This window comes from Hippocampus comes, unplaced genomic scaffold, assembly GCF_001891065.2.
Source record: "Hippocampus comes isolate QL1 unplaced genomic scaffold, H_comes_QL1_v1.1 scaffold163, whole genome shotgun sequence".
Classification (NCBI taxonomy): Eukaryota; Metazoa; Chordata; class Actinopteri; order Syngnathiformes; family Syngnathidae; genus Hippocampus; species Hippocampus comes.
The window spans coordinates 39,526-63,819 of NW_017804752.1; the positions used below are offsets into that span (position 1 = coordinate 39,526).

Sequence of the window (24,294 nt, forward strand, 5' to 3'; positions counted from 1 at the left end):
CGGACCAATCACAGCGCTCGCGTGTGACATCGCGAGACTTGGCCACGAGTGCCGTTTGTTTTTCTTTGAGTTCTCGTTCCCCGTCAGACGTGCTGACTCTCACATAAGCAAAAGAAACGCGCCAATATTATATGGCGCTCATTTTGTCACAAACTACACACCTGATATGAATATAAATGTTTGTTGATTCAAAGAAACTGACCCGTACCTTTAATCCCACATGGAGCCAAAAATGTATCATTAACACGTAGGTGAAATGCTCGTGGCATCTTGAACACCCTAAATAAATATAATTGTATTACATAATGCTTTATTTACTCTTATGTTATCTAGGAACTACACCGCAGCGTTGTCATTCAGTGTGCTATCACTGATTAATTATTATTTACGCTGATTTGTACTCTGACCCTGTCTGTACTCTCGATGTGAACGTAAATCAAACAAAAAGCCAAAAATAAGTCGAAACATTCGGATTTTAATTATGTCGTACGAGGATATATTTAGGTTTTAGGGTCGTAGTTAGTTTTTACGGGAGGTTGCATTTGTTTTGCCGCGAGCAAATAATGATTTGGGTGACAGAAAATGGAACGATCATGATGAAAATGTGTGTACCACCGCAAACATCCATCAGGTGACGCTATTTCATAGTTTATCACCTGCTCCCGTGGCGCAATCACTTATGATTAATTTGAGGACGTATTAATGTGGTCACCTGTGGTTTTTATTAAGTCAAAGAAGGTTTTTTTCGAAAGGATATTTTGATGGCGGTAGTATGGAACACTGTAGGCCACGATTGCAAAAATGGTTTTATTAATCCACGGCATTTATAGAAAAAATGTATTTAAAAGCTTGAACTGAATTACACAATAATATATATTGTGGACATGCTCGGAACTCATCTATGAATACTATGCAGCAAGAGAATAAAAAATAGCATATTTTCAGCAAGAGACGTCAAATCGTATATATTTATGTGTGTGCATGTGTCAAACAGTTAAATTAGTCAACATTATATGGATTTTAGAAATTTTACTCACGCTTCTACATCAAGTTAACCTGAGTGAGATACAGTAACTGGATTTTAGCGTGTATTTCTATCGAATTCAAACATGTTCCGCCTGTACGGTTGTCAATGGGACGTCTTCAAAGGAGTCCATACAGATAAAAAATCTAACATATTTTATACAGGATGATCTTGTTAAATTAGGCACAACTACTTCGAAATAATTCAATTTTCGGGGCTAAAACGACGTTTCTTTTTTTTATTTTTTAATCCAAGACGGAAGTGTTCTGAGAGTATATCCGGCAACTTGATGGCTTTCAGAGTGTCTGCTTGTGACCAGCGACAGAAAACGAGAAGCAGAGCACAGTTTTATTCAGTCATTCATATTCCTGCGCAGTTTACAAGACGGGGTGAAGAAAATATTTTTTTTGACGATGAATTGTTCAGAGGAATTCCCACCTGAGTGCGAGAAGCCTGGTGTCCAGACTGAACTGAAAAAGGGAATGTCCATTTTCATTGATGTAAGTAGAAAAAAAAAGAAATATATTATATATAAATACATACATTTGGTCTGTGCACCTTACGATATTCGCATTACTCCGTAAACCTGTGTGCATGTGCTTGTGTGTGTGCGTGTGCGTATGTGAGATTGGGACTCAAATTCCCGTGTTGGAGTTTGTCAAATTACAAGGCCAATTCAAATTCAAAGTAAAATACTGTAGCCGACTTCCTGTTCAATTTCGGATATGGGTCCTTGAGATTTTTTTGGTGCTTCTTGTCATGATAGACGTGTGTTCATCACGATTGCTGAAACTGGCAGCAGGGTATGATTTATAATTTTTTTTTCCTTGAGGCGTCTTAAAATAAATCGATGATGTGAACCACTACACGACTAACAGCCCACCTACTGTGCGTTTTTGTAAAAGGGCGAGACAGTTAGAAACTGACTGTTAATAAGTCACAGTCATGGGCATCGGTCATTGAGTGGAAACTGAGTGGGTATTGATCCCAAGCCAGCTGCATGTAAATCAGCTGCGTGAACCACTACACAACCAGTACCCCACTAAACTCATTATGTGTGTTTTATAAACTCTGAAGACAATTTGGAGACTAATCCCGAGTCCAGTCACAGGAGTTAAATTAGTCCGATGCCAGCTTCATGGATCACAGGCTATGTGAACCACTATACAACCAATATATGGCTAATCATTGTTGCGAGGAGTAATAGTAACAAGTTTGTGGGGGTGCATGTTGTACCGATGAGAAAGTGAAGTCCATTGTTGCGAGGAGTAATAAACAAAAAGTTTGTGGGGGTGCATGTTGTACCGATGAGAAAGTGAAGTGGGTGATGTCATTTTCCCGACGGAAGGAACAAGCCAGCGAGTGGCTGATACGTTCAAAGGCAAGCGGTCAGACCACTTTCATGTCCAAAGTGGGACTTCCACATCAATAATTGAACAATTCACCACTTTGGCCGTGTCATCGATCACACGCACGCACGCATACATACACACACACACACACACACACACACACACACACACACACACACGCACGCACACACACGCAAAGTTTGATGATTTGTCTGTCACCTGTCTTTCCTGTCTTCCAGATTTTGCGGCGAGCAGACAAAAACGGTAAGTATGTCTTACGACATGTCTTGTTCTCGTGGCAGGAGCAGATAGTCTCGGCAATACAGTATTCAGATGGTGATTCCCCGCTGATGGCCGGTTTCCATGGAGACAGCAAAGTGACCAGACACATCACCATTGGAGCTTTTTCATCAAGAAAAACTGCCAAATAGTTTCCAGCCGCACAAGTGAAGGACTGGCAGCCTTTGGAATGGTGTCACTTTAAAAAAAGAGACCGCTTAAATCATTGAAAAAAAATACAACACACTAAAAATTCAATGGGAGTGAATTCAACTCAGCTCATTTCACAACAAATAAATTGGTGAACAATTCTTCCACGTTAGTGATTTAAAACAACCAAGGAGCTCTGCCTAAAGAAAGCCTGTTTAGCCTAATGCTAACAAAAAATGCAAAGTGCCATTGACACGCTAATGATTAGCATCTATCTGGTGGTTTTGGAACCCTTTTAAGCGATGGATATTTGAACACAAATGGTGGAACAACTTGTAGACAGAAGTAACAGTACTCACAGGCAAATATTCTTTATCCCCTGCGAAGACCGAGAAATATTACTGCAGCTTACTGAGGGGTTGTGACTTTCTCCATGTATATTTCTGTGTAATATTACACTGGAGTATGTTGTTACGATATGGGTGTCTGACCCCAGATGACGGCAAACTGTCCTTCGACGAGTTCAAGGCCTACTTCTCGGACGGCGTCCTGACGTCAGAGGAACTGAAGGAGCTTTTCCACGCCATCGACAGCCACCACACAGAGTGAGTCACCGTCATGCCATCATCTGCCAATCACAATGCACCTTTGAGCGGCATGTCGGGCTCCATCAGGAAGCCTGAACTCAATCTTTCAATCACAAGTAAGCTGGGGCACCACCACACAGAGTGAGTCGCCGTCATGCCATCATCATCTGCCAATCACAACGCACCTTTGAGCCGCATGTCGGGCTCCATCAGGAAGCTTGAACTCAATCTTTCAATCACAAGTAAGCTGGGGCACATGAAATATTCAGTGGTGTCAGTACGCAAATGAATCTCTCTAGAAGTTATTATTACCTCCGCCAAAAAAAAGGGAGACTTGTGGGTTGTTTGCTTGTTTGCATGTGACTTCCTGTCTGCAATGTTTGATTTTCAACAATGGAAGCCGTCAGTACGCAAATGAATCTCTCTGGAAGTTATTATTACCTCCGCCAAAAAAAAAAAGGGAGACTTGTGGGTTGTTTGCTTGTTTGCATGTGACTTCCTGTCTCCAATGTTTGATTTTTCAACAATGGAAGCAACGTATTCTTTCACAAATTGTCAGATCAGGTTATTTGGGCTCCTGAAGGGTTACCTGCACTTTTTTTGCGACGCAAGCTGTTCAAAGTGTTATGAAATGACGTTAGCTTAAGGCTAGCGTATAATGGGAAATGCCATTGATAGGCTAATGAAACTAACCTCGACATAGTAGCAGTTCTAATCCTTTCAAAAACACAGATTTTATGTTGTGGTTTATTTCGTGACAGATACATTGCTTCACCTTTCCAACATATTTATGTATTGATTGGATTTCATTATTGATTATGACAATCGACCCTTGCGGGAGATTGTGGCCGGCCAGCCGCGAATAGCAAATTTTAAAATGTAGCTTTTCTAGGAATTGTACACGTGCTGCTATGATTCATTTTAATGATGTCACTGTGTGTGTTTGCGCTCCAGCAACGTGGACACAGATGAACTCTGTGGTAAGTGAACTTGCCTTTATTCTTGTTGTATTTATTTATTTATTTTTATCAAATCCAAACGCTTAAAGAATACTTCTCGCAGCACCTCGGAGAATACAAGAATGTTTTGGCTGCCCTGGAGGACCTCAACATGTCCATACTGAAGGCCATGGACAAGACCAAGAAGGTGAGAGACCTTCAAATACAAGAAATACGGCAGCCACAAATGCTATGAACCATATTTTTTTTTTTTTTCATGAAGTTGGGAACCATTTTTGGTTCCCAAAGTAGGAATCATTTTGTAGTAACTGAAGTGGGAACCACATTTTTGAACCTTAAGAGGCAAACATTTATGATAACCAAAGTAGGAGCCGTGCTGGGTAAACTGGGGTGGGAACCATTTTTGATGGACTATGAAGGAAGTAAATTTGGTAACTGAAGTGGGAGACATTTTGGGTAACTAAAAGTGGCAAACTATTTGATTTTAGCAAGTATATGGTTACCTTACCATATTTGTTGACTGAAGTGGGAACCATATATGGTACCGTATTGGCCCGAATATAAGACGGCCCCCACTTTTTCAGTCTAATTTCAATGCAAAAAAACACTGTCTTATATTCAGACCAATACGGTAATTGATGTGGGGAATCATTTAAGTTCGTCCAAGCAGGAACCATTTTTGGGAACCGAAATGAGATACATTATTTTGAATTTGGTTCCAATATGCGATTGTTACGCAGCGATGTGAGGTCATGTTTACTGTATGTTTGCGTGTGCGAACATAATTATATGTTGAAATGCATCCTGCCGCATTAGTGTAATTGTGGTTTGTGCATTGATGAACAAGTATGTGGGTGCTGGAACAAGATCTGAAGAGCCAATATGTTTCACACACACACGTGTAAACACGCCAATGCTATTTATACGCAAGCACAGCATCATTTGGCCACGATGTGCCAAGCTGGTCTTCTTAAAAAAAAAAAAGTCACCGCACTATACAGGACTAATTAATACAGTGATACCTCTACTTACGAACGTCTCTTCATATCAAAATTTCAAGTTACGAAACACCTCAACAGGAAAATATTGCTTCTTGTTATGAAAGAAATTTCAAGATAGGAAAGGTAAAAATACAGTATGGCCTGCTGCTCGCAGCTCTGAGTTTCCTGAAGGCAACACACTTATAGCTGCTCTGCCATTGGCTATTCCCGAGCATCATCCTGGCATCCCATTGGCTAAGAGGGACCTCTACCGTATGTGTCGATGTGTACAGATAGATAGATATGTGTGGATGCAGCGCCCTCGTCAATCTCCCCTCGGACCATGAGACGTTAAAATAGTTTGACGTGAATGTGAATCACCCAGAAAAAGTGTTCACCAGTCCGGCGATCGCTCACTATTGTGATGGTTGCCTTGGAAATTTTCAAAGGATTGTTAAAAGCCGACAAAAGTAAACTTCCTTGGATCAGTTCTTTACAAAACGCCAGGCAAAAACCATTTCTGAGAGAGAACACGAACTAAAGAGGGCAAAAAACGAAAAGGCAGTTAAAAGTTAAATGACCATCATTTTTATTCTTGACTCTTTTCTTTGTTTTTTACAGTATGCACAACTCTCAATTATTGTGCATTAATCTAATTGTAACATGTATATGTGACATATTTTGATGCATTTTTATGCTTTAGAAAACATTTTTGTCTGAATTTGGGGGGACTTGGAACGGATTAGGGCATTTACATGGAAAACACGTCTCTACTTACAAAATTTTCTAGTTAGAAATGTCTTCCAGAACCAATTAATTTCGTAAGTAGAGGTACCACTGTATTCAGAATCTTTGGTTCCCAAATATAGCTCCAACATAGGGTTACCAAATGTTTGCGTTACCAACTATGGCTCCCACTTAAGCTACCAAATACGGTTCCCATTTAGTTTACCAAATGTTGTCCCACTCGAGTTAAAAAAAACAACAACATTGGTTTCCGCTTAGTTTACCAAATGCGGCCCTCACTTTTGTTACCAGATGAAGTTCCTATTTAGCAAACCAAATATGGTTCACACTTAAGTGAGTAATAATTTTAAAATGATTACCTTAATACGCCAAATATTGTTTCCTGCTTCAGTTTACCACAAATGCTTCCCAAATTGTCTGCGGATAGACGCAAAGGAGCTTATTCAAACAACAAGTGTGCTCCAGTGATTTCATTCTGTTATTTGCACCCGATTGAAACTTAATGAATTCCGATCCTGCGGGCTCGACTTTAATTAGACCTTGAGTGACTGGGAGTTGGCGTTGCAAGCAGCACGTCCTCCCTCTTGCTAATTATTGTTTTGCTTTTTTTTTTTTTTTCTCCAATTTGTGATTGACAGGATTATCAAGAGTCCACCCACCTGGAGCAGTTTGTGACCCGTTTCTTATTGAAGGAGACGACCAATCAGCTCCACTCGCTCCAGAGCTCGCTGGAATGCGCCATGGAGACCACCGCCGAGCAGACGCGCCAAGAAAAGTGAGAGGACACAGCGGGCCGTGACTCTTTGTTTTTTCGACATGGGACCTCCTGCGGGCGGGAATTGTATGAGTTCCTTTGAACCGGAGAGAAATAAAAGATGAAGGTCAGCGCGCGACGGTGCGACCCGCACCGATAAAACTGTTGCCATGGCGGCGGCATTCCAGTACGTCTCTTCAAGGGGATTATTGAAAACCCCAATGTCGATTTAGACGCAACTAAACCACAGCAAATATTCTAAACATTTGCGGTGACCAAATATGGTTTCCGACTAAGTGTTCTATGCTAATAGAATTTTGTTGAATTCCGTTGCGCTAAGGTACTTCAGGTCGAATCATGGTAAAGAATGATGTCACCAATGTAGGTTCCACCTTCGCAAGCAAATTCGGTTCCCGCTTAAGCTGTTAAATACTGTTTCCATTTTAGGTTAGACCAGGGGTCGGCAACCCAAAATGTTCAAAGAGCCATATAGGACAAAAAAAAAAAAACAAACAAAAAATAAATATGTCTGGAGCCGTAAAAAAATAAAAGCCTTCTATAAATCTTACAATGAAGGAAACACATGCTGTATGTATGTAGGAGACTGGACTGTCTTAGAATTGTTTGTTATTCATTCCTTTGTTGTGTGTTCACAAACGCCCCCATAGAATTTATTTTGTAATTTCCTCGCTTGATTTTTTTTGTTTTGGTGCATTAGTTTCGCTTTTTTTAAGTGTCAGTGAAGTGATCATTAATTTCCGTTTTTCGGAGGCTGTCTTTGAACGCCTCTCGAGTCGAACGAGAAGAGAGAAGGCGCAGAGTCCGACGCAGACGTGTCTTTATTTGTTGAGACTGTTAACAGCATAAATAAGATGTACGTTTTCAAAAACCAACACCACAGCTCTCCTTTTTCGGAGCTGCAACATGTATCTATATCTATTTGAGCTATATTAGCCTACTATCAAAATCTTTTTCCATTTTCAAACATTTTTTATAAAGCTCCAGGGAGCCACTAGATGTCGCTAAAGAGCCGCATGCGGCTCCGGAGCCGCGTGTTGCCGACCCCCGGGTTAGACAATTATGAATATGGTTACTACTTAGGTCTTTAAATATGGTTCCTACTGAAGGTATCAAATATGGTTCCCGCATAGGTTACACACAATCCAGTTCACACTTCAGTTAACAAATAATATAAAATGTTTTCCCACGCCAGAGATCCAAAATGTTTCCTATTTTTCAATTGAGTGAAAATGGTTCTCTATTTCTGTTTGTACTTGGCTGAGTTTTGTTTCCATGCCTGATAAATGGCCGGAGGCAGCATCTTTTACGTATGCTAGGTTGACATGCCTTCACAAGCGTCCTCTTCCTTTTCTCACCGTCTCTCATGCCACCATCTCCTCTCAGCTTCGCTCTCATGTCAGTGTGAGGGTCTCCGGCTCCCAGAGCTGTGTCGCTTCTTCCTGCGGCATTTCATCTCTCTCTTCTTGGAACTGATGAACCCCCACCCCCCTACCCCCACCCCGGCGAATCCGAATGCGCCGGCTGTGTACTTGTGAGGGGACCCAAGTGGCTCGAAATTGCTTTCCGTAGTCAGTTGGAGACGTGTGAAAATACGATGTCCATACCCTCTTGTTGCTTGTAACTTTTTTATTTAAGTCTGAGGGGTTCCAAGTGTCTCTTGTAGCAATTAAAGCTTGTCGCCCGGAATAAGACGGCGTGGGCGGACAAACGGGGCCATTAGCACCTCCGCCCACACTCAAGCGGCACTGAGCCTCGCTTGTCGCCCGCTAATGAATTCATCACAGGGCCGTTTTGACTGTGTTTTTTGTTAAGGAATAAGAAGCGCACATGGAGGAGAATTTTTAATCACTAAAACGCACTTTGTTTCTACAGACACGGTCCTACTAAACCGGAGGTTTTATCCATCCAGTGGTCGGGTCGTCGTTCCAACCGGAGACTCCAGAGGAACAACAGCCTGTCCCCCAGTAACCCCATCATGAGTCTTGTTAACTCAGGTACCAGACCTGAACCCATCTCGAAAAAGTACTTGTAGACAGCCACCCCCACCCCCCACCACTCTCACAGGGCTTGACCCAATTGAGGACAGTTGCTCATAGGCGGCTCGCCAATCTAGAAACGATACAAGCTAGCAGCTACACACTCTAGACCAGATGCTAGTAGGTGACAAGTTGTTCTAGAAGAGGTGCAAAACAGCAGCAGGTGAGTAGGATGTGATCCAGAAGAAGCGGGACCCTTTCTAGAAGAGATGCTAGCAGTTGGCTCCCAGATCCAGAAGAGATGCTAACAGGCGGCTACCAAACTTGGACCCCATCCGAAAGAGAAACTAGTCGTGAAAAACTTTTTGTGGTTCATAAGGTTCTGAAGCAGAATCCTTTCATCCTGTTTCATTTTCGTGTGTTTTTTTTTTTTCTTTCTACCAGGCGTGTATGAGGAGGAGAGCCACTGGACAGTTCAAGTAAACAGGCTCCAGAAGCTCATCGACCGCCTGGAACAAAAGGTCCTTCTACCGGCTTACAATTGTTGATGGGGTTTTTTTTGTTTTTTTTTTTTATTCCCACATCTGTGTCTGTACCTCATATGCATCTGTACCCCCCAATTATGGCACATGTGCATGTAGAACAATGGGAACAAATGACACATGCCCACGTAGATAATGCATATGAGCATGCAAATAGATGCAAAATGTCTGCAGTGGAAAAAGGCTGAGCAGGAAATACAGAAGCGTGAATATTAAACATGTGCTCCAAAAATAACATAAATGAAAACTTGACAAAAATCGAATCGGAAGGAGAAAATCATTGTTTTACAAATTTAAGAAATGCAAATCCAATTATCTTAATATGTTATGATTTTTTTTTTCTTGGTGATGTTATATCTGTTGATATTAACGCATCAGATATCTTTAGAATCGACATTGTCTTTTCCCTCAGTGGCTTATTGTCTGGTCAGTGTGCTTATGGTATCTAATAGTCGTGTTAAGCGCATTAGCGTTAGCGCATGCCATCACACGTCTGTACCATGTCCTCAGGAGATCCGCCTGGAACCCGTCGAAGATGACGTCCCGGAAAGCAAACTGGTGCGTCCTTGCCAACATTTTCATCCTTGTGTCATCTACTCAAGTGATGATGATGATGATGTGTGATTGTCATGGTAACGGGACTTTCTTGAACACGTCTTGGCGTCGCGTGTGTGCGCGTGTGGACAGCACATCCTGATTGTGCAGAGGCAGCTGTCCGTGCTGGAGGATGAGCTGGAGGAGTTTCGCGTGGCACTCAGACACTACATGGACTCTGCCGGCACACAGACCGGATGTCTAAAGTCAGTGCACACACACACAAGCGTTTCCAATGGGAGGAGGGACACGTGGATGGAAAGGTTAATGGGTGAATGGATGGATTGACTGATTGAACTAAAAGGGAGTGAATGGATTTATGGATGGATAGGTGGTATACAAGCGGGGTTGTACCGGCGCCAAAATTTGTCCATGGATTTTGAGGCATTGCAGATGGAACTTATTTTGCGGCAGACGTGAACCGTGAACTTTTCTGAGGGGTGGTGGGGTGGGTTGGACGTACGCGGGACGGATTGATGGATGAATGAAGAGCTCCATGAAGAGCTGACATTCTGAAGCCCAATTCATTTATCGACATATGAATGATATGCACACAACGCGCGGCAGCGCTCATGATGAGTGAGGCGCAACAACCATTAGCATGTTTACACGCTCTCACGCAGCACCCACCCCCCCATATCCCTCCATCCCTCTCTGCGTGCTGTCACTTCGAGTTTGGACAAGAAGCGGCAGCCTCAAGCATCTTGTGACATTCAACACATGAGACGCTGCAAGTGCAACGTGTCCAAGCTTGAGAAAGCTCTGACGTCAAGCTGTTTACAAATTCGGATTTTGGGGATGTGACGTAACATGCGCGACGCTGACGATGATTCATGATGATAACGTTGAATAATGATGCTGAAGACAACGCACGCGCTTTGTTGTTTGCGCAGCGTGGCGCTGCAGCGGCTGCCTAACGAGTCACGCTTCATCCTCTATGAATTCTGGGAGCACATCAATGTGTGGAAGAAGTAGGTGCCTTCGCTTTGAATTCCTCCGGTGATACATTTGACTTGGCGACTTGTGGTGAAGCTCACGCAAGTCCAATTATAACAACATGCATTCCTTGCTTGTATTTTGGATGTGTTGTGTAGTCACCTGCAGAGCAACTCCAGCAAGACTTTCCAGAGGGCCAACGTGGACTTCCTGGAAACACCCGAGACCGTCACCACCATGCTGCTCCCGGGTACCGCCTCCCACTGTATCATCACGACACTTTATTTCATACAGCTGTCATGTCAAATGTTGTACTCAAGTGGGTGGATACCCACTTGGCATGTCATCATGTAATTTTTGCATCACATTTTTTAAAAATCTTATATTTTATAGTGCCAATGTGCCATATTGAAAGATCTTGAATGTCAGCTATATAAAAATTACAATTATCCATCAACATTTATATTTTTAAATATACCAAATGTATGTTGTCATATTCTATTTCTCTTCCCCCCCCCCCCCATTTTAAGACCGATTTGCGTGTTTCACAAGCTATTTAAATGATTTTTTAATTTTTTTTAAACAGCTTTTTCATTAATTTGGACGTTTTTATTAAAATCGAACTGATATATATTTAATTGCTTAATATTCGTAATTTCATTCAATGACATTTTAATTTACTGAGTAGCACCAATTTTGATTCTTCATTTAACACTGTATGTCTTTGTTTCATAACGTAATGTATTTTTATGATTGCATGGATATTTTCTAATGACATTTGTTTGTTTCAGCTTCATGGTGGGTCCTGAACAACAACTGAGAGCAGCTTGTCACTCACACTTGGTTGCGCACACGCATATATGACGTCAGAACAGTAAATATAAATACTTTTGTGTTTTTTCTTTGTATAAAGTATAAAATATACAGATAAATACACACACTGGCAAGTTTCCACTGTGCGTATGTGTTTTGACGATGCTCTTAAAAAAAAAAACAAAAAAAACAAAAAGAAAATTACTTCCTGGATTTCTGGCCAGCCAGTCATCACCGTGTTTGCCGTGACGTCATCACGCTTGAGTTTGAGAAATTGTTGCAGCGGCACACGATTAATAAAAAAATGTCCTAAAAAGTAGCAGCAGCACGATTATCATAAAGAATATTTATTATTCCAACACGCGATTGTCATTTGTGCGTATTTAATGTCGCTAAAGCTTCAAACACGTGAAATAAAAGATATTTGTGTAAAATCGTGTTTTTTACCTTCCAACTTCAGACTTCTTCAAATGAATTGATGTCTCCCTCCGGTGACGAGTATTGGTACTGCAAGTCATTTTCACCATCTCAATGAAATGTATTTCACCTCTAAATAATTGAAAAAAAAACAACGTAGGACAAACATTTTTGCAGATAGTGAAAAACTATTCCTTGAAAAGAATTTGAAAATATACATTGGACCCCCGCCCCCAAAAAAGAAGTTCATACAAATTTAAACCTCGGAAAACAATATGTAAAATGAAATAAACTATATTATTGAACACACCATTAGGCTGTAACAAGATGACACCAGAAGTCATTTTTGTACTTTTATTGATAAATAATCACTTTGAAAAAGAACCAAGCTTTGCCTTCCACAATAATGTACAAAGAGTCATCCTTTCATATTGTTTCGCTCACCATGTCACATTCCAAAAGAATACGCCTCCTATTGGGCTGGATGCGCCATGGGATGCTTTACGCTATTTTAACATTACTTCTGGATTATTTTAGGGTTACATTCTTTGAAAAAAAGTTCACATACAAGAGACGGGTTCTTGTGACGGACGTAACGTAAACCGGTTGACATGCAGTGGGAGGTTAAAAAAAAAACTATGAATGCTGTATTACCTTAAAAGCAAACAAATGACAATAAAATAAAACTTGTTGGCGAGACGCTCTAGTTATACTGCGGGGCAAACGCTGGCACATTTGGGAGTTTCAAAAGCAGACACAGACACGCTATACAGTCTGTGTACAGCTTTGTGGTTACATTAGCAGGAGTGTCCCAACATATTCTCTTCAAAACGTCTGTGTACAGCTTCGTGGTTACATTAGCATTAGCAGGAGTGTCCCAACATATTCTCTTCAAAACAAAAATGGCCAACGACGTGCGTTTCCCTGAATGAATGATCAACGGACCCCTGAATCCAGACGGCAGTCATCTTACGTTGTCAATGTTACTTTTCCGCTAAAAACACAGTTAGCAGTGCATGTTTACGCTAGGCTCCCTGTATGGAGCAATAAGAACCTCTCTGAGAAAACGGATGAATTTACCCGTTGAATTCTTTTTCCACAAACATAAAATGAATCAGAATACTGTGTTAAGAATAATGGTGGCACAAACAACGTATTCTCGCCCCCCCCCTCCCCCAAAATGTAGGTTCAGTAGTTTCCATTGAATTCAAAATGTCTGACTAGCAATGCGTTTTACAGCCTACAGTCCCATCATGATGAACATCAGTGGCGGCTACGTCACATTTAGAATATTTCGGACACCCCCACATTACAGTAAATGGCCACGCACCCTCCTTTAGCTGGACACTAACTAGCAGCAGAGCGACTTAAAATTCACATTAAAAAAAATGTGCAACGAGCAAAATGTTATTTCTTCGTAGCTCGTCTCCGCTTGGTCATTCATGGGGTAAAAAAAAAAAAATTTTAAAGGCTTGCTGGATCAACGAGTGGAAACAAAAAGGCGAAAAGGTCAGACAACCAAGGGGCGGGGCCTCCTAGGCGAAGCTATTCTCCGGGTAACTGATCTTAATGGCACCCCAGTAGCATGCTCGCACCAAACATATGACGCCCACCAGGTAGGCCAGCGCCCACGACACGTACGTGGCGTTGTAGCGATGGGCAAAGTCCCGAGTGCCCACCTGTTGGAAACAAACATAGATAAATACTAGAACAACCAGAACACAAAAAATTAATGTTAGAAGAAAGAACAACCACAAAAATCACCCACACAAAATCAAAACAGACATTACAAAAAATAGACAATATTAGAGAAAAGAGAAAAATGCAAAACAAACAATTGACAAATAGGGAAACACATTCAGAACAAATACAGAACTACCAAAAAAAAAACTACACAAAAAAATATACAAATAATGGGAAATATTTCCAACATACAAGGAAAAATGTAAAAACATTTTGGATGACAATTATACTAAGATTAGAAAAAAATAGAGACAAACTAGTTACAAAAATACTGAAAAACAATATCACCCATTTAATGCAGACCTAATTTGCATATTCTGAAGAAATCCAGCAGTATCACACAGAAATGAAAAAAAAAAGGTTATAAAAATTCGACCAAAAAATAGCATAAGGAACCCAAATCCCAGCACACTATCGCACTTCATCAGCCCACCCTGAACTCCACTTTTTGTGCTGTCTCATCCATATTTTTTTTTTCATAATTTGTCCCATTTCAAGCCACCAACACCACGTGTATCGTTAACTTGTAAGTGTACCCGAAAGTGACATGAACATGGTGGCACTTACCGTTAACCCCACGCCAATGAAGATGCAGATCATCCCCACGGTGATGTAAGCGCAACAGCGCCGCCTCGGAAGCGCGCTGCCCACGGACGAGCTGCAAAAAAAAAGAAAAAAAAAAAGAAAAAAAAAAAGAAAAAGGTAACCGCAATGCTTAGGTTGCCGGCGCTCGCTGGTCTCATGATCAGCCTTCAGGGTACGCTTGACTTTCTTCTCAGCTCTCACATGCCTCTCATGTGACGGCGCTCAAGTCGTCGGGGAAAGGGGAAGGGTGGGTGGAGGTGGGGTGCAAGGGAAAGGTGGGCTCCAGCATGACCTGATTCCCCCCGGAAGGGTGGGTGGAGGTGAGGTGCAAGGGAAAGGTGGGCTCCAGCATGACCTGATTCCCCCCTTCTCAGATTTTTTTTCTTTACATGCCAGCCGTGAAGCCGCTAGTGTCAAGTTCATGGTCAAGAAACGTATGTTGGTGTACTTACATCTTTTTGCAGTGGGGGCACTTGGCTAACGTGTTGAAGCGCACTTCCATCCACTGAAAAAAAAACACACACACACACGCTGAAAATTAAAGGCAACACAACACAATCAACCAATGAGGAATGTTTTTTTTTTTTCTTCAATGCAATCATAAAAATAAATGACGTTATGTTTTGGCTTCAATCCAGCAGCGTACATTTGTTAGGCACAATTCAGTCGAATGAAATGTTTGATATTTTCGGTTACATTCCCGTTGATTTCAGTACAGTTGTGTGGAAAAGTGAAGCGCTGCCGCAGAGGTACCAGAAAGGTGTTGCCGCAGTGGCCGCAGACTACCCGCATTCCCTCGGGCTGCACGGGGAGGGCCGGCTGGGCGGGCTGCTCCTCGGGGATCACCATCACCGGGCTCAGGTTGATGATGCGTCTGCTGTTGGACAACACGAAGTATGATGGAGTCAATTTGGCTGATGGCCGTTCGGTGAAATTTCTTTGCCCAATTATTAGGGAATGGTGGCATATTTTTCAATTGAATTTCAGAACATTTATCCTGAACTGAAAATTTGAAATCATTTTTTTAAAAAATCCAATTTTAAATCATTAACATATTCACATAAATGTCATTGATTGATATTAGTGTAGCCTGTAGTACCGGAAACAAATTCCTTGTGTGTTCTACATACTTAGCCAATAAAGATGATTCTGATTAAATATATATATAAAAAAAGTAAATTATAAAAAATAGACATTACAATAAAAAAAAAAATACATTTCTATTTTTCTTATAACACAGGGCCAATCAGTTAAATGAATGCATAAGTTTACTTTAAAAAGTGTTTCCAATGTTAATCCGTCAATAAATTACTCTGTAGTTATACAGCACTTAAATCGATTAAGAGTTGAAAAAAAGAAAAGAAGAACCCGCTAAATATTTATTGACCAATTTAATTCAAATGACAATATTTGTACTTGGTATTTGGGTCTTGAGTGTGCTGCTCAGTAGTTTGTAGAATCAAGCAAAAATGTTCATTTGAAATGACAAATCAAAAAAAAAAAATCTAACTATCTGATCATTTTGGAGAGGTCTCTTATTTTTTCCCAGAGATGGATATTGATGGAATCAAAAACATATCACTGACTTGATTAATCGATCCACATCACCGACAGAAGGTTCAATTAAGTAACTGTTAATGTTGCTGTTGGTGTTTGCGTACCAGTTGGGTCGCGGGCATCCTATCCTCCTTGAGGTGTCTTTGCAGATGAGGAGGCAGTTGCAGGGGCACCTCACGTACTTTTTCCCCGTGGGCGGATTCTTGATGGGCTGCGAGCGCAACAAAAGAGACATGACTGACGGCGATGGCTCTGGGCGAACGCGTAACGGCGTCGACGTACGGTGGCCTCGTTGCACACCGTGCACTTGACCACGTGTTGGTGTAGTTTGCCATCCAGATGGATGAGTGACTGGCACACGCGGCAGTTGATGACGGGAATGCCGCCCGCGTCTGGACTGGCGATTGCCGTGTACGGCGGAGGCAGTTCCGCTTTCAGGGAAGGGAATATTCATCGGTTATTTACATCACCAACAAATTCAAATTGTATCATTCATTTAAATCATATAGAGAAACTGTATCATCTGAAATAAAACAGTGCATTAAATAGCAATACAAAAATGTCGGAAGTGAGAAGAAAATTGTGCCAGACAGGCATTGATTCCTCCCCACCTCATGACACCCATGATGGCTCGTCATGTGATCGCCAGCCCTGGTGGCACCAGGACAACGACCCCCTTTTTACACACCACACCAGTTATAAATGACATACAGTTAAAGAAGTAGCATTACTTTTGTGCTTTGAACTGACTGTCGCTGTGGGAGAGCAGCACTTGTGTGTGTTTATAAAAAAAAAAAAAAAACTTGATAGGAGTTTGGATTCAATTCCACTGCTTAAGTAAAAGCAAAAAAAAAAAAAAAAAAGTTTTTTTTTTGTTTGTTTTTTTAAGTTCAGTCCCTGCAGCCTCCCAGAGTACGAAAAAAATTGTACTGAAGTAAGAGTACCATTACTACTTCTTGATTTTTAGGCTGGCCCAAGACAACTCATTCAGCGAAAAAAATCAAAAATCCCGTTTCCCTCAGAGGGCCCTTATGACCGTGAAACCATATCAATGCTTCTTTGTATTTCTCATCATATTATTAGATATATACAAGAAATTGATGAATCACTTGTTTTCAAATCAGAAGTCAATGGTCCTAGTTGTTCAAGTTACTGAAAAAATGCTGCAATATTTTAGGATTTATATCAAATGACAATTTGAAATTTTGCGCCATTGTAAAAAGAATCATTGAAGTTGATGGACAAGATTTCCTTTGACCGGGCCGCGTGAAATGATAGACTTGGGCCTGGGTTTGACACCTGGATTGTAGGTTATCAATCATCCAGGTCATTTTCATATGCAAAGGTTGAATCAAGGTAACTGGATTATTTTCGTCTCTGCCCAACCCTCCCTCGTTTTGCCCAAATATTCAGACATAACTATGCTATTAGGCTAATGATTTAATGATCCGCGATAGTGACACCGCGAAAAGGGAACTGCGATATGTTGAGTGACAAAATGATGAAAGCCATTTTAATAGACTTATTCAACGTCACGCGTCTGCTCCATTTTCATGACGACAACCACCGGACTTGATAGACATCCATCGACCTAACACATCATGTTGTCAGGCCTCGCCTGAGTGGTGATGTAGCATTTCTTGCGGCAGGCCTCTGGTCCTTAACCCAGTGCTCCACTTCTCACAGACCCCCACCCATGGGCGCCTTTGCTCGCTGCAAACTGGCCTCTCAATTCCACCCGTCCACGCAGTTTACCTCGGGGGCTGGGGTCGTGCAGGTAAGGCGGCGCGTTGGGGGTGACGTTCTCCGAGTTGGGAGTGGACAAAAGCGGCGAGCGCTCGTCCGTGCCGTCGGAGGCCATCGTGGGTGCAAGGCCGGAGGTTGTGAGCCCGTTCCCGGCGGCGGCTTGCTCGTTGGCTCGTCGGTTTTGTCCGGAGGTCCGGCCGACAACAGCCAGCAGCGGCGGAGTCGGGGTGACGTCACGGCACGGCCTGTCTGTCCGACAAGGGGGAGGGGCGGAAGTGAAGCGCATGCGCAAACACACAAACAAACGATGGACGCAATTACAACACGCTACCTATGGTTGTCACTGTAACACAACTAATTCACATTATTTTAACAGTACTCTATTAGAACGTGTTTTTTCAATGATACAATCTTTATTTCATTTAGATTTCTTTCTCCTTAATTTTCTACGAATGTTTTATTTTCGTGACTTCATTCTACATTATCTTCACTATATTGCCTGTAAGTATTACGATACTGTACACAACATTTTGAGAACTTCCTAATGAAGCGTCCAGTCCGCATATTCCTGTATTACTGTACAGTAATTTGAAGGATTGTGCCAAAAATTTGTGTTGCACTCACTTCCCATTCCAAAGTGCTTGAGTCGAGTTTCTGGCTTGGGCGTTTCATAAACACAAGTAGTGTTATTCAGCACACAAATGTTTTCAAACAGTATTGTGTTGGACAAATGCCCGCTATTGTTTTGGAGCTTGTAAAAAAGGCCTCGTAGGGATGCCATGAGGAAAATCATGTCTTTGTCTCTTTTTCCACCCAGAAAGCGTGCTGGACTTACATGTGTTTGTGTCTGCTCTCAATTAGTTGAAGTTTTCCGGCGGTTGCTGTTGGGAGCCAGTAAAGGGTGAACGCACGATGCAGACCAGCACTCATTCTTTCCGATGACTTCAGGCAGCCGGAGCAGACGAGCGCGGCAGGACTCTCTTGGACGTCGGTGTTCACTTGCTCGAGGTTTCTCTGGAAGGCGAACTGCAAGCAAGGGCGGACATTTAGTTACGACAGTAAGGCAAGACTTTGTGGTGATGTAGCAGCATTGAATATACAAGGCATGGTGTGACTCAGTTTTTCCAGTCCTACTTAGCACCTTGCTCCATGTAGTTTCAAGACGGACTGGAGAACTATTTTCATTCTCTTAACTCTGTATGTGAAGAAATAATACAAAACAATGTTGACTATGAAATATAATGTCTGTTTTGGGTGGGCTTTTTATGACCCTTACTGTGTGGCTGTTAAGGTTACCTAACCTTTTACAGTACGTGCATCAACTATGTCATAACTCTATCAAAACAGTTTTAAATTGACCCATTATCGATAAGAATGTATTTTTAATTATTATAGTGTGTGTGTATTTGTGGGTGTTTGTTTGGAGATGCTGCTTCGGTTAATGTGGAGTTGGACCTGGCTCCTGGTGGGCTTCTGTGCGTGCGCCCCCCATGAAGACATCTCTGTTGACGAGGACGACTGGACCGATGACAAATGGGGTTCCGGTTTCTCCCCCGTGTATCACTTCCTTGCCGACAGACCACCTGAAACAACAGCAGCTGCCGCATCAGCAGCAGAGAAACCCCCGGGGTCGATGAACTGTACGCAGAACTTTTGGTTGCCGTCACCCACGCTGGATATCTGTTGGGAGAACGTAGCCGGGCCCGAAGAGCTGGCCCGCTCCCGCCAGCTGGCGCTGCAGAACCGGGCCGCCCTCGAGGCCGTGACCTCTTCTTGTGGCGTGGAGGAAGGTGGGCTCTCCTACCAGCGGCAGGCCAGTGACGAGGTACAGGGGGTGCTCTCGGACCACCGCAGTGTGGCTGAGGCCCTGGACACAATGGAGAAGGTCTTCGTCTCCCTGGAGGAGAAGAGGAAAGACGGCAAGGATGGGAGGCTCCTTGCGAGGTGATTCATCGTCTGTTCGTGTGATTCCATCGGACCACTTTCTCTGAGGCTTTCGAGTCCCCTTTTTATGATTTTAGTTGCATTCGACCTTTTGTGCAAAAACATGCATAGCAGGTTTGATTGGGCATTCCAAATTGTACCGAAGTGTGATTGTGAGTGCGAATGGTTGTTTGTCCCTGCGATTGGCTGGCAACCAGTTCAGGGTGTACCCCGCCTACTGCCAAAAGACTGCTGAAATAGTCTTGAGAACGCCCGCGGCCCTCGTGAGGATAAGCAGATTAGAAAATGGATTGATGGGGGAAAAAAAAAAGGTCACTAGACCAAGGTTAATCTTTTTTTTTTTCCCGAGATTTTCCAAACGGGTGCATTTGATCCATAACATACCAGGGGGGGTTAATTAATAAAATAATAGATGATTAAAAAAAAACACATTACAGCTGAATATTTTGAGCTTTAAATTGAAGAAGAGGATTAGGGCCAGTGAAGAAATTAAAAAAAAAATAAAAAAATAAAAGCTTGGCAAGATGATCACTTTTATCTCAGAATTGTGACTTTATTCTCAGAATTCCCTCTCTAACCCTTTCATGCACCAATAATGATAACCTGTAACCTGATAACATGATAAGCTGTCCACTGTAGTAACCGCCTGAAAGGGTTAAAGTCAGAATTCTCACTTTCTTCTCAGAATCCAACAAATGTGCAGGTTTAAAAGCTGCAAAGTTAAGAATTTTCCAGATTTGTTGTGAGGACTGTTCACACAGCCATTTTGACAAAGCAATTGGCAGAACAGCCAGTTTGGAAGAAAGAAACCTGAAAAAAATTCATTCATTTTCCGATCGGCTTGTCCTCACCAGGGTCACGAGGGGGTGCTGGAGCCTATCCCAGCCGTCTTCAGGCTGTATGCGGGGGACACCCTGAACCGGTTGCCTAGCCAATCGTAGGGCACACAGAGACGAACAACCATCCGCGCTCACACTAGGGACAATTTTGAGTGCTCAATCAACCTGCCATGCATGTTTTTGGAATGTGGGAGGAAACCGGAATACCCGGAGAAAACCCACGCAGGCCCGAGGAGAACATGCAAACTCCACACAGGGAGGCAGGAGCTGGAATTGAACTGACAAAAACTAAATCAAACAAAACTTTGTCGGTAGATGGAACTACATTAACATTTTGTTTTACATTGTTTTTTTTAAAGTAAACAAAAGCCAATCGTAGGGCACACAGAGACGAACAACCATCCGCGCTCACACTAGGGACAATTTTGAGTGCTCAATCAACCTGCCATGCATGTTTTTGGAATGTGGGAGGAAACCGGAATACCCGGAGAAAACCCACGCAGGCCCGAGGAGAACATGCAAACTCCACACAGGGAGGCAGGAGCTGGAATTGAACCGACAAAAATTATATCAACAAAACTTTGTCGGTAGATGGAACTACATTAAAATTTTGTTTTACATTGTTTTTTTTAAAGTAAACAAAGTAAAACTACACAGCCGTTGAATATGACAAACAGGGATGGAACAGGAAAGCATTGCTGTTATCTGGTGGCATTTGATCGGTGTTGCTGGACTCCAGAACTGCGTTGTTTTTTTTTTGGTTTTTTTTCCATTACCGTCTGGCTAATTTCTGCCCCCAGCTATTCTAATCCCCCGTTTTGTGTTACCTGCAATGTGTAGTGTGAAGGAACATTTGACACACGCGACGGAGTCGGCGTGGGCCCGAGAGCACCTGGCGTCCGCCCTGGAGAGGAGCTTGTCCACCCTGGAGGACAATCTCATCCACATGCAGCTCAGACTCCACAAGCTCATCCGCCAGTGACCACCAGCACACCAATATGTTGATCGGCGGTGGAATACGTCACATTTTTTGTTGCCAGTGTTGTGACTTTGCGCTTTTAGTAAATGGCAATAAAAGTCTCAACCACCAAACAGGACACATCATTGCAGAATTGTTGGAAAATTCAGACATTCTGGTTTGGAGAGGTCATTTGGAAATTCGCTGCTATCTTGCAATTGTTTCCAAATTTGTACCAAGTACACAACAGAAATGGATTACGCTAAACTGCCCAGAATTTGAAATTGTTGTCATTGCATGGTGGCAAAGTTTGATAACTCGCCATAAAACAAAACGACACTAACTTGACTCCGCGTGTTCCGAGCTTCATCGAACGTCGTGTGCGTGGAAAAAGTTAACCCTTTCAGGGACAGCAGTTACTACAGTGGAGAGCTTATTATGTTAACACGGGGGTCGGCAACCCGCGGCTCCAGAGAAGGCATGTGACTCTTTAGCGCCGCCCTAGCGGCTCCCTGGAGCGTTTTCATTTTTTGCGGGGTTTTTTTTGGTCCAATATGGCTCTTTAAACATTTTGGGTTGCCGACCCCTGTGTTAACAGGTTACAGGGTGCGTGAAAGGGATAAGAGTCTGGTTGAAATGATATCCACGCATTATTGAGGCTTCCACATGCTGATCGAAAAGAAAAAATGTTTGGGAAATGATTCTGATTTAATCAGCAACAACGTACATGTAGTACAGTACAGCTCTTTTTGTTCACTTACTACATGTGGAAAAATACTCCCAACAAACAACACATTTCAAGTATTTCAGCTCCAGCGTGATAGGACTTTTTAAAAATAGAACGATATGGAAGGCCTGGTATGTTTGCGTTTACAACCATGCTACAATGCCGCATTCACGATCGTTTTCAAGGCTGGAATATGCCACAGCCATGCTCGCTGAATTCCCCAGCCGAGTGGAACTCTGTATACATTACAAATCTGTGAACAGGTGATCAGTGTCTAGCTTTTTGTGAGCGTCGCTCCATGTAAGTAGAAAGTTCACATGTTAAAGCAATCGCCCTTTGCGGCTTTGAAGGCTTCATCGCCAAGTCGTCCCAAGTCAACATGACTCTTATCGGTCTTTTGGGGATTTAAATGTTCAGATATCACATCTGTCCCAGACATGAAGTCCAATTTGTTTTACAAGTCCACGGCTTCTTCCTCTTCTTGCATCTGCTCCAAAGACTTGAGGTAATCGCGGGCCAGGATCTTCTTCGGGAGGATATCTGCGGAGGGGAGAAGAACAGCCTTGCTACTAAGCATTGAACGACTTCAGATTTTTTATTTGTAATGGACGCAAAGATAACAATCGATCTGATGTCGACTACCGGTAATTGATAACATTGTTGATTCTCACCCCAACTTGAATGAATGAATGATAGTTAAGGGACTTCTTAAAAGTTGAACTAACTAGCATCTCAGTAACAGTAAAATGCTGTCCATGTGGGATGAACAATTTTAAGTCTTTCTCGAATGTTCATGTGAGTTGATTGCGGATGTCACCTGTTAGAAACTGGAAGGTTTCCATTTCCTCTGCAGCGTTAGCCAGGTCACTGTAGGACAAACTGCGGCTTTCTTTTCCTTGGCCATTGTTGAATGACGACAGTGCCAAGTGTTGAACAAACATCTCCTTTAAGAAAAAAAAAACACAAGAAAAAAGTACTATACTTTTCAACAGTGATTCCCAACCACTGTGCCTGAAAGATCGTCGGGTGTGCCTCGAGAAATGAGACTTCATTCGAAGAGAAATCTATTATTTTACTATCACCACTGTGTTCATCTAAATATGTCCGGGCGCCTTAGAGTAAAACACAATTAATTGCTCGTCCACTAGTTGCCCGTAAGCACAAAATTAACAAGTGCAACAGAATAATAATTGTCTACAACAGAATAATAATTGTGTTCAAGAAGATTTAAGAGACGACATTGTCATTATTTCACGGTGTGGTGGTATGCGCTGTGATTTCTCTCAGGTCAAACACGTGCCTTGCTTCAACATAAGTTAGGAAACACTTCCGAAGACCACGAAGTAGATTGGCCACTTTAGGTGAGCCGACAAGCTAACATGAGCATTTCTTTACCGTTGCCTTGGTGGTAAGGAAAAGCGCTTCCTGGTTAATGTTGGACACGTCTGGGGAACTCTTCATGATCAAGCGCACTCGGGAAATGGGCAGGGAAAGGCCCTTTTTGCTACCCGGCGCTTGATCGTCGTTGTCGGGGCTAACATGAGACATCTTAGCGCGGGCGAGACGAGAGATGCAACTTCTACCAAAGTATTGTTTTGAATGGATATGCTCTTCTTCGCCGCTAGCCGGCACCGGTTACGTTTCTTTAGCGCCCTCTGTCAGGGCGGAATGCTACCAGTAGAACTAATGTATGACAGATTATCGATCGGTTTCTTCGTCTACGAACGTTAGAAAATGTATTTGTTATAAATATAATAATTATTCTTGAAAAATCCAATGTCTAAAAATCCAAGTTCATCCCTCAAAAACTCTCTTCTTAATTTTTGAGATGGAAACGAAACAGTATAAGAGTACAATTTTAAATTCTACAAAAACATTAATGCCACTTACGGTTATGGCTTTATGTTATTTATTTAATGTTTTTGATTTGAAATCCCCCCGGAGTGGGGGACACTGCCATAAACCGTCGAAGAGGACCTGGACTTCAACCCGCGAAGAACTTTTATCGGTCGTCTGCAAAACATTCCGTAGCTATGAATGCGTTTTATATATATATATATATAT

At 42.3% G+C, this 24,294-nt stretch overlaps 4 protein-coding genes across 5 annotated transcripts; 2 read left to right on the forward strand and 2 right to left on the reverse strand.

The window, feature by feature from the left end:
• Positions 1-1,324: 1,324 nt before the first annotated feature.
• On the forward strand, positions 1,325-12,148 carry necab1 (N-terminal EF-hand calcium binding protein 1). Its single transcript, XM_019873349.1, has 13 exons — positions 1,325-1,524; positions 2,616-2,640; positions 3,302-3,410; positions 4,347-4,372; positions 4,441-4,538; positions 6,717-6,853; positions 8,726-8,847; positions 9,274-9,350; positions 9,882-9,929; positions 10,059-10,171; positions 10,859-10,936; positions 11,060-11,151; positions 11,693-12,148. Exons 1-13 carry the CDS (start codon positions 1,438-1,440, stop codon positions 11,719-11,721), a joined length of 1,041 nt encoding a protein of 346 aa, XP_019728908.1. The 5' UTR covers positions 1,325-1,437; the 3' UTR covers positions 11,722-12,148.
• Positions 12,149-13,123: 975 nt separating this feature from the next.
• pip4p2 (phosphatidylinositol-4,5-bisphosphate 4-phosphatase 2) lies at positions 13,124-18,022 on the reverse strand. Its single transcript, XM_019873601.1, has 7 exons — positions 17,772-18,022; positions 16,299-16,447; positions 16,121-16,227; positions 15,213-15,336; positions 14,912-14,964; positions 14,442-14,532; positions 13,124-13,810 (listed from the first exon to the last, which is right to left on the reverse strand). Exons 1-7 carry the CDS (start codon positions 17,875-17,877, stop codon positions 13,667-13,669), a joined length of 774 nt encoding a protein of 257 aa, XP_019729160.1. The 5' UTR covers positions 17,878-18,022; the 3' UTR covers positions 13,124-13,666.
• Positions 18,023-18,212: 190 nt separating this feature from the next.
• LOC109518067 (uncharacterized) lies at positions 18,213-21,637 on the forward strand. 2 transcript variants are annotated; one of them, XM_019873801.1, is made up of 3 exons: positions 18,213-18,820; positions 19,182-19,706; positions 21,386-21,637. In XM_019873801.1, the coding sequence occupies exons 2-3, from the start codon at positions 19,189-19,191 to the stop codon at positions 21,525-21,527; spliced, it is 660 nt and encodes a 219-aa protein (XP_019729360.1). In that variant the 5' UTR covers positions 18,213-18,820; positions 19,182-19,188; the 3' UTR covers positions 21,528-21,637. The 2 variants fall into 2 exon arrangements, with proteins under 2 accessions (XP_019729360.1, XP_019729279.1); XM_019873720.1 differs by having other exon boundaries at positions 18,215-18,820; positions 19,189-19,706.
• Positions 21,638-22,197: 560 nt separating this feature from the next.
• On the reverse strand, positions 22,198-23,842 carry chrac1 (chromatin accessibility complex subunit 1). Its single transcript, XM_019873917.1, has 3 exons — positions 23,626-23,842; positions 23,048-23,174; positions 22,198-22,770 (listed from the first exon to the last, which is right to left on the reverse strand). Exons 1-3 carry the CDS (start codon positions 23,776-23,778, stop codon positions 22,685-22,687), a joined length of 366 nt encoding a protein of 121 aa, XP_019729476.1. The 5' UTR covers positions 23,779-23,842; the 3' UTR covers positions 22,198-22,684.
• Between the last annotated feature and the right edge of the window lie 452 nt (positions 23,843-24,294).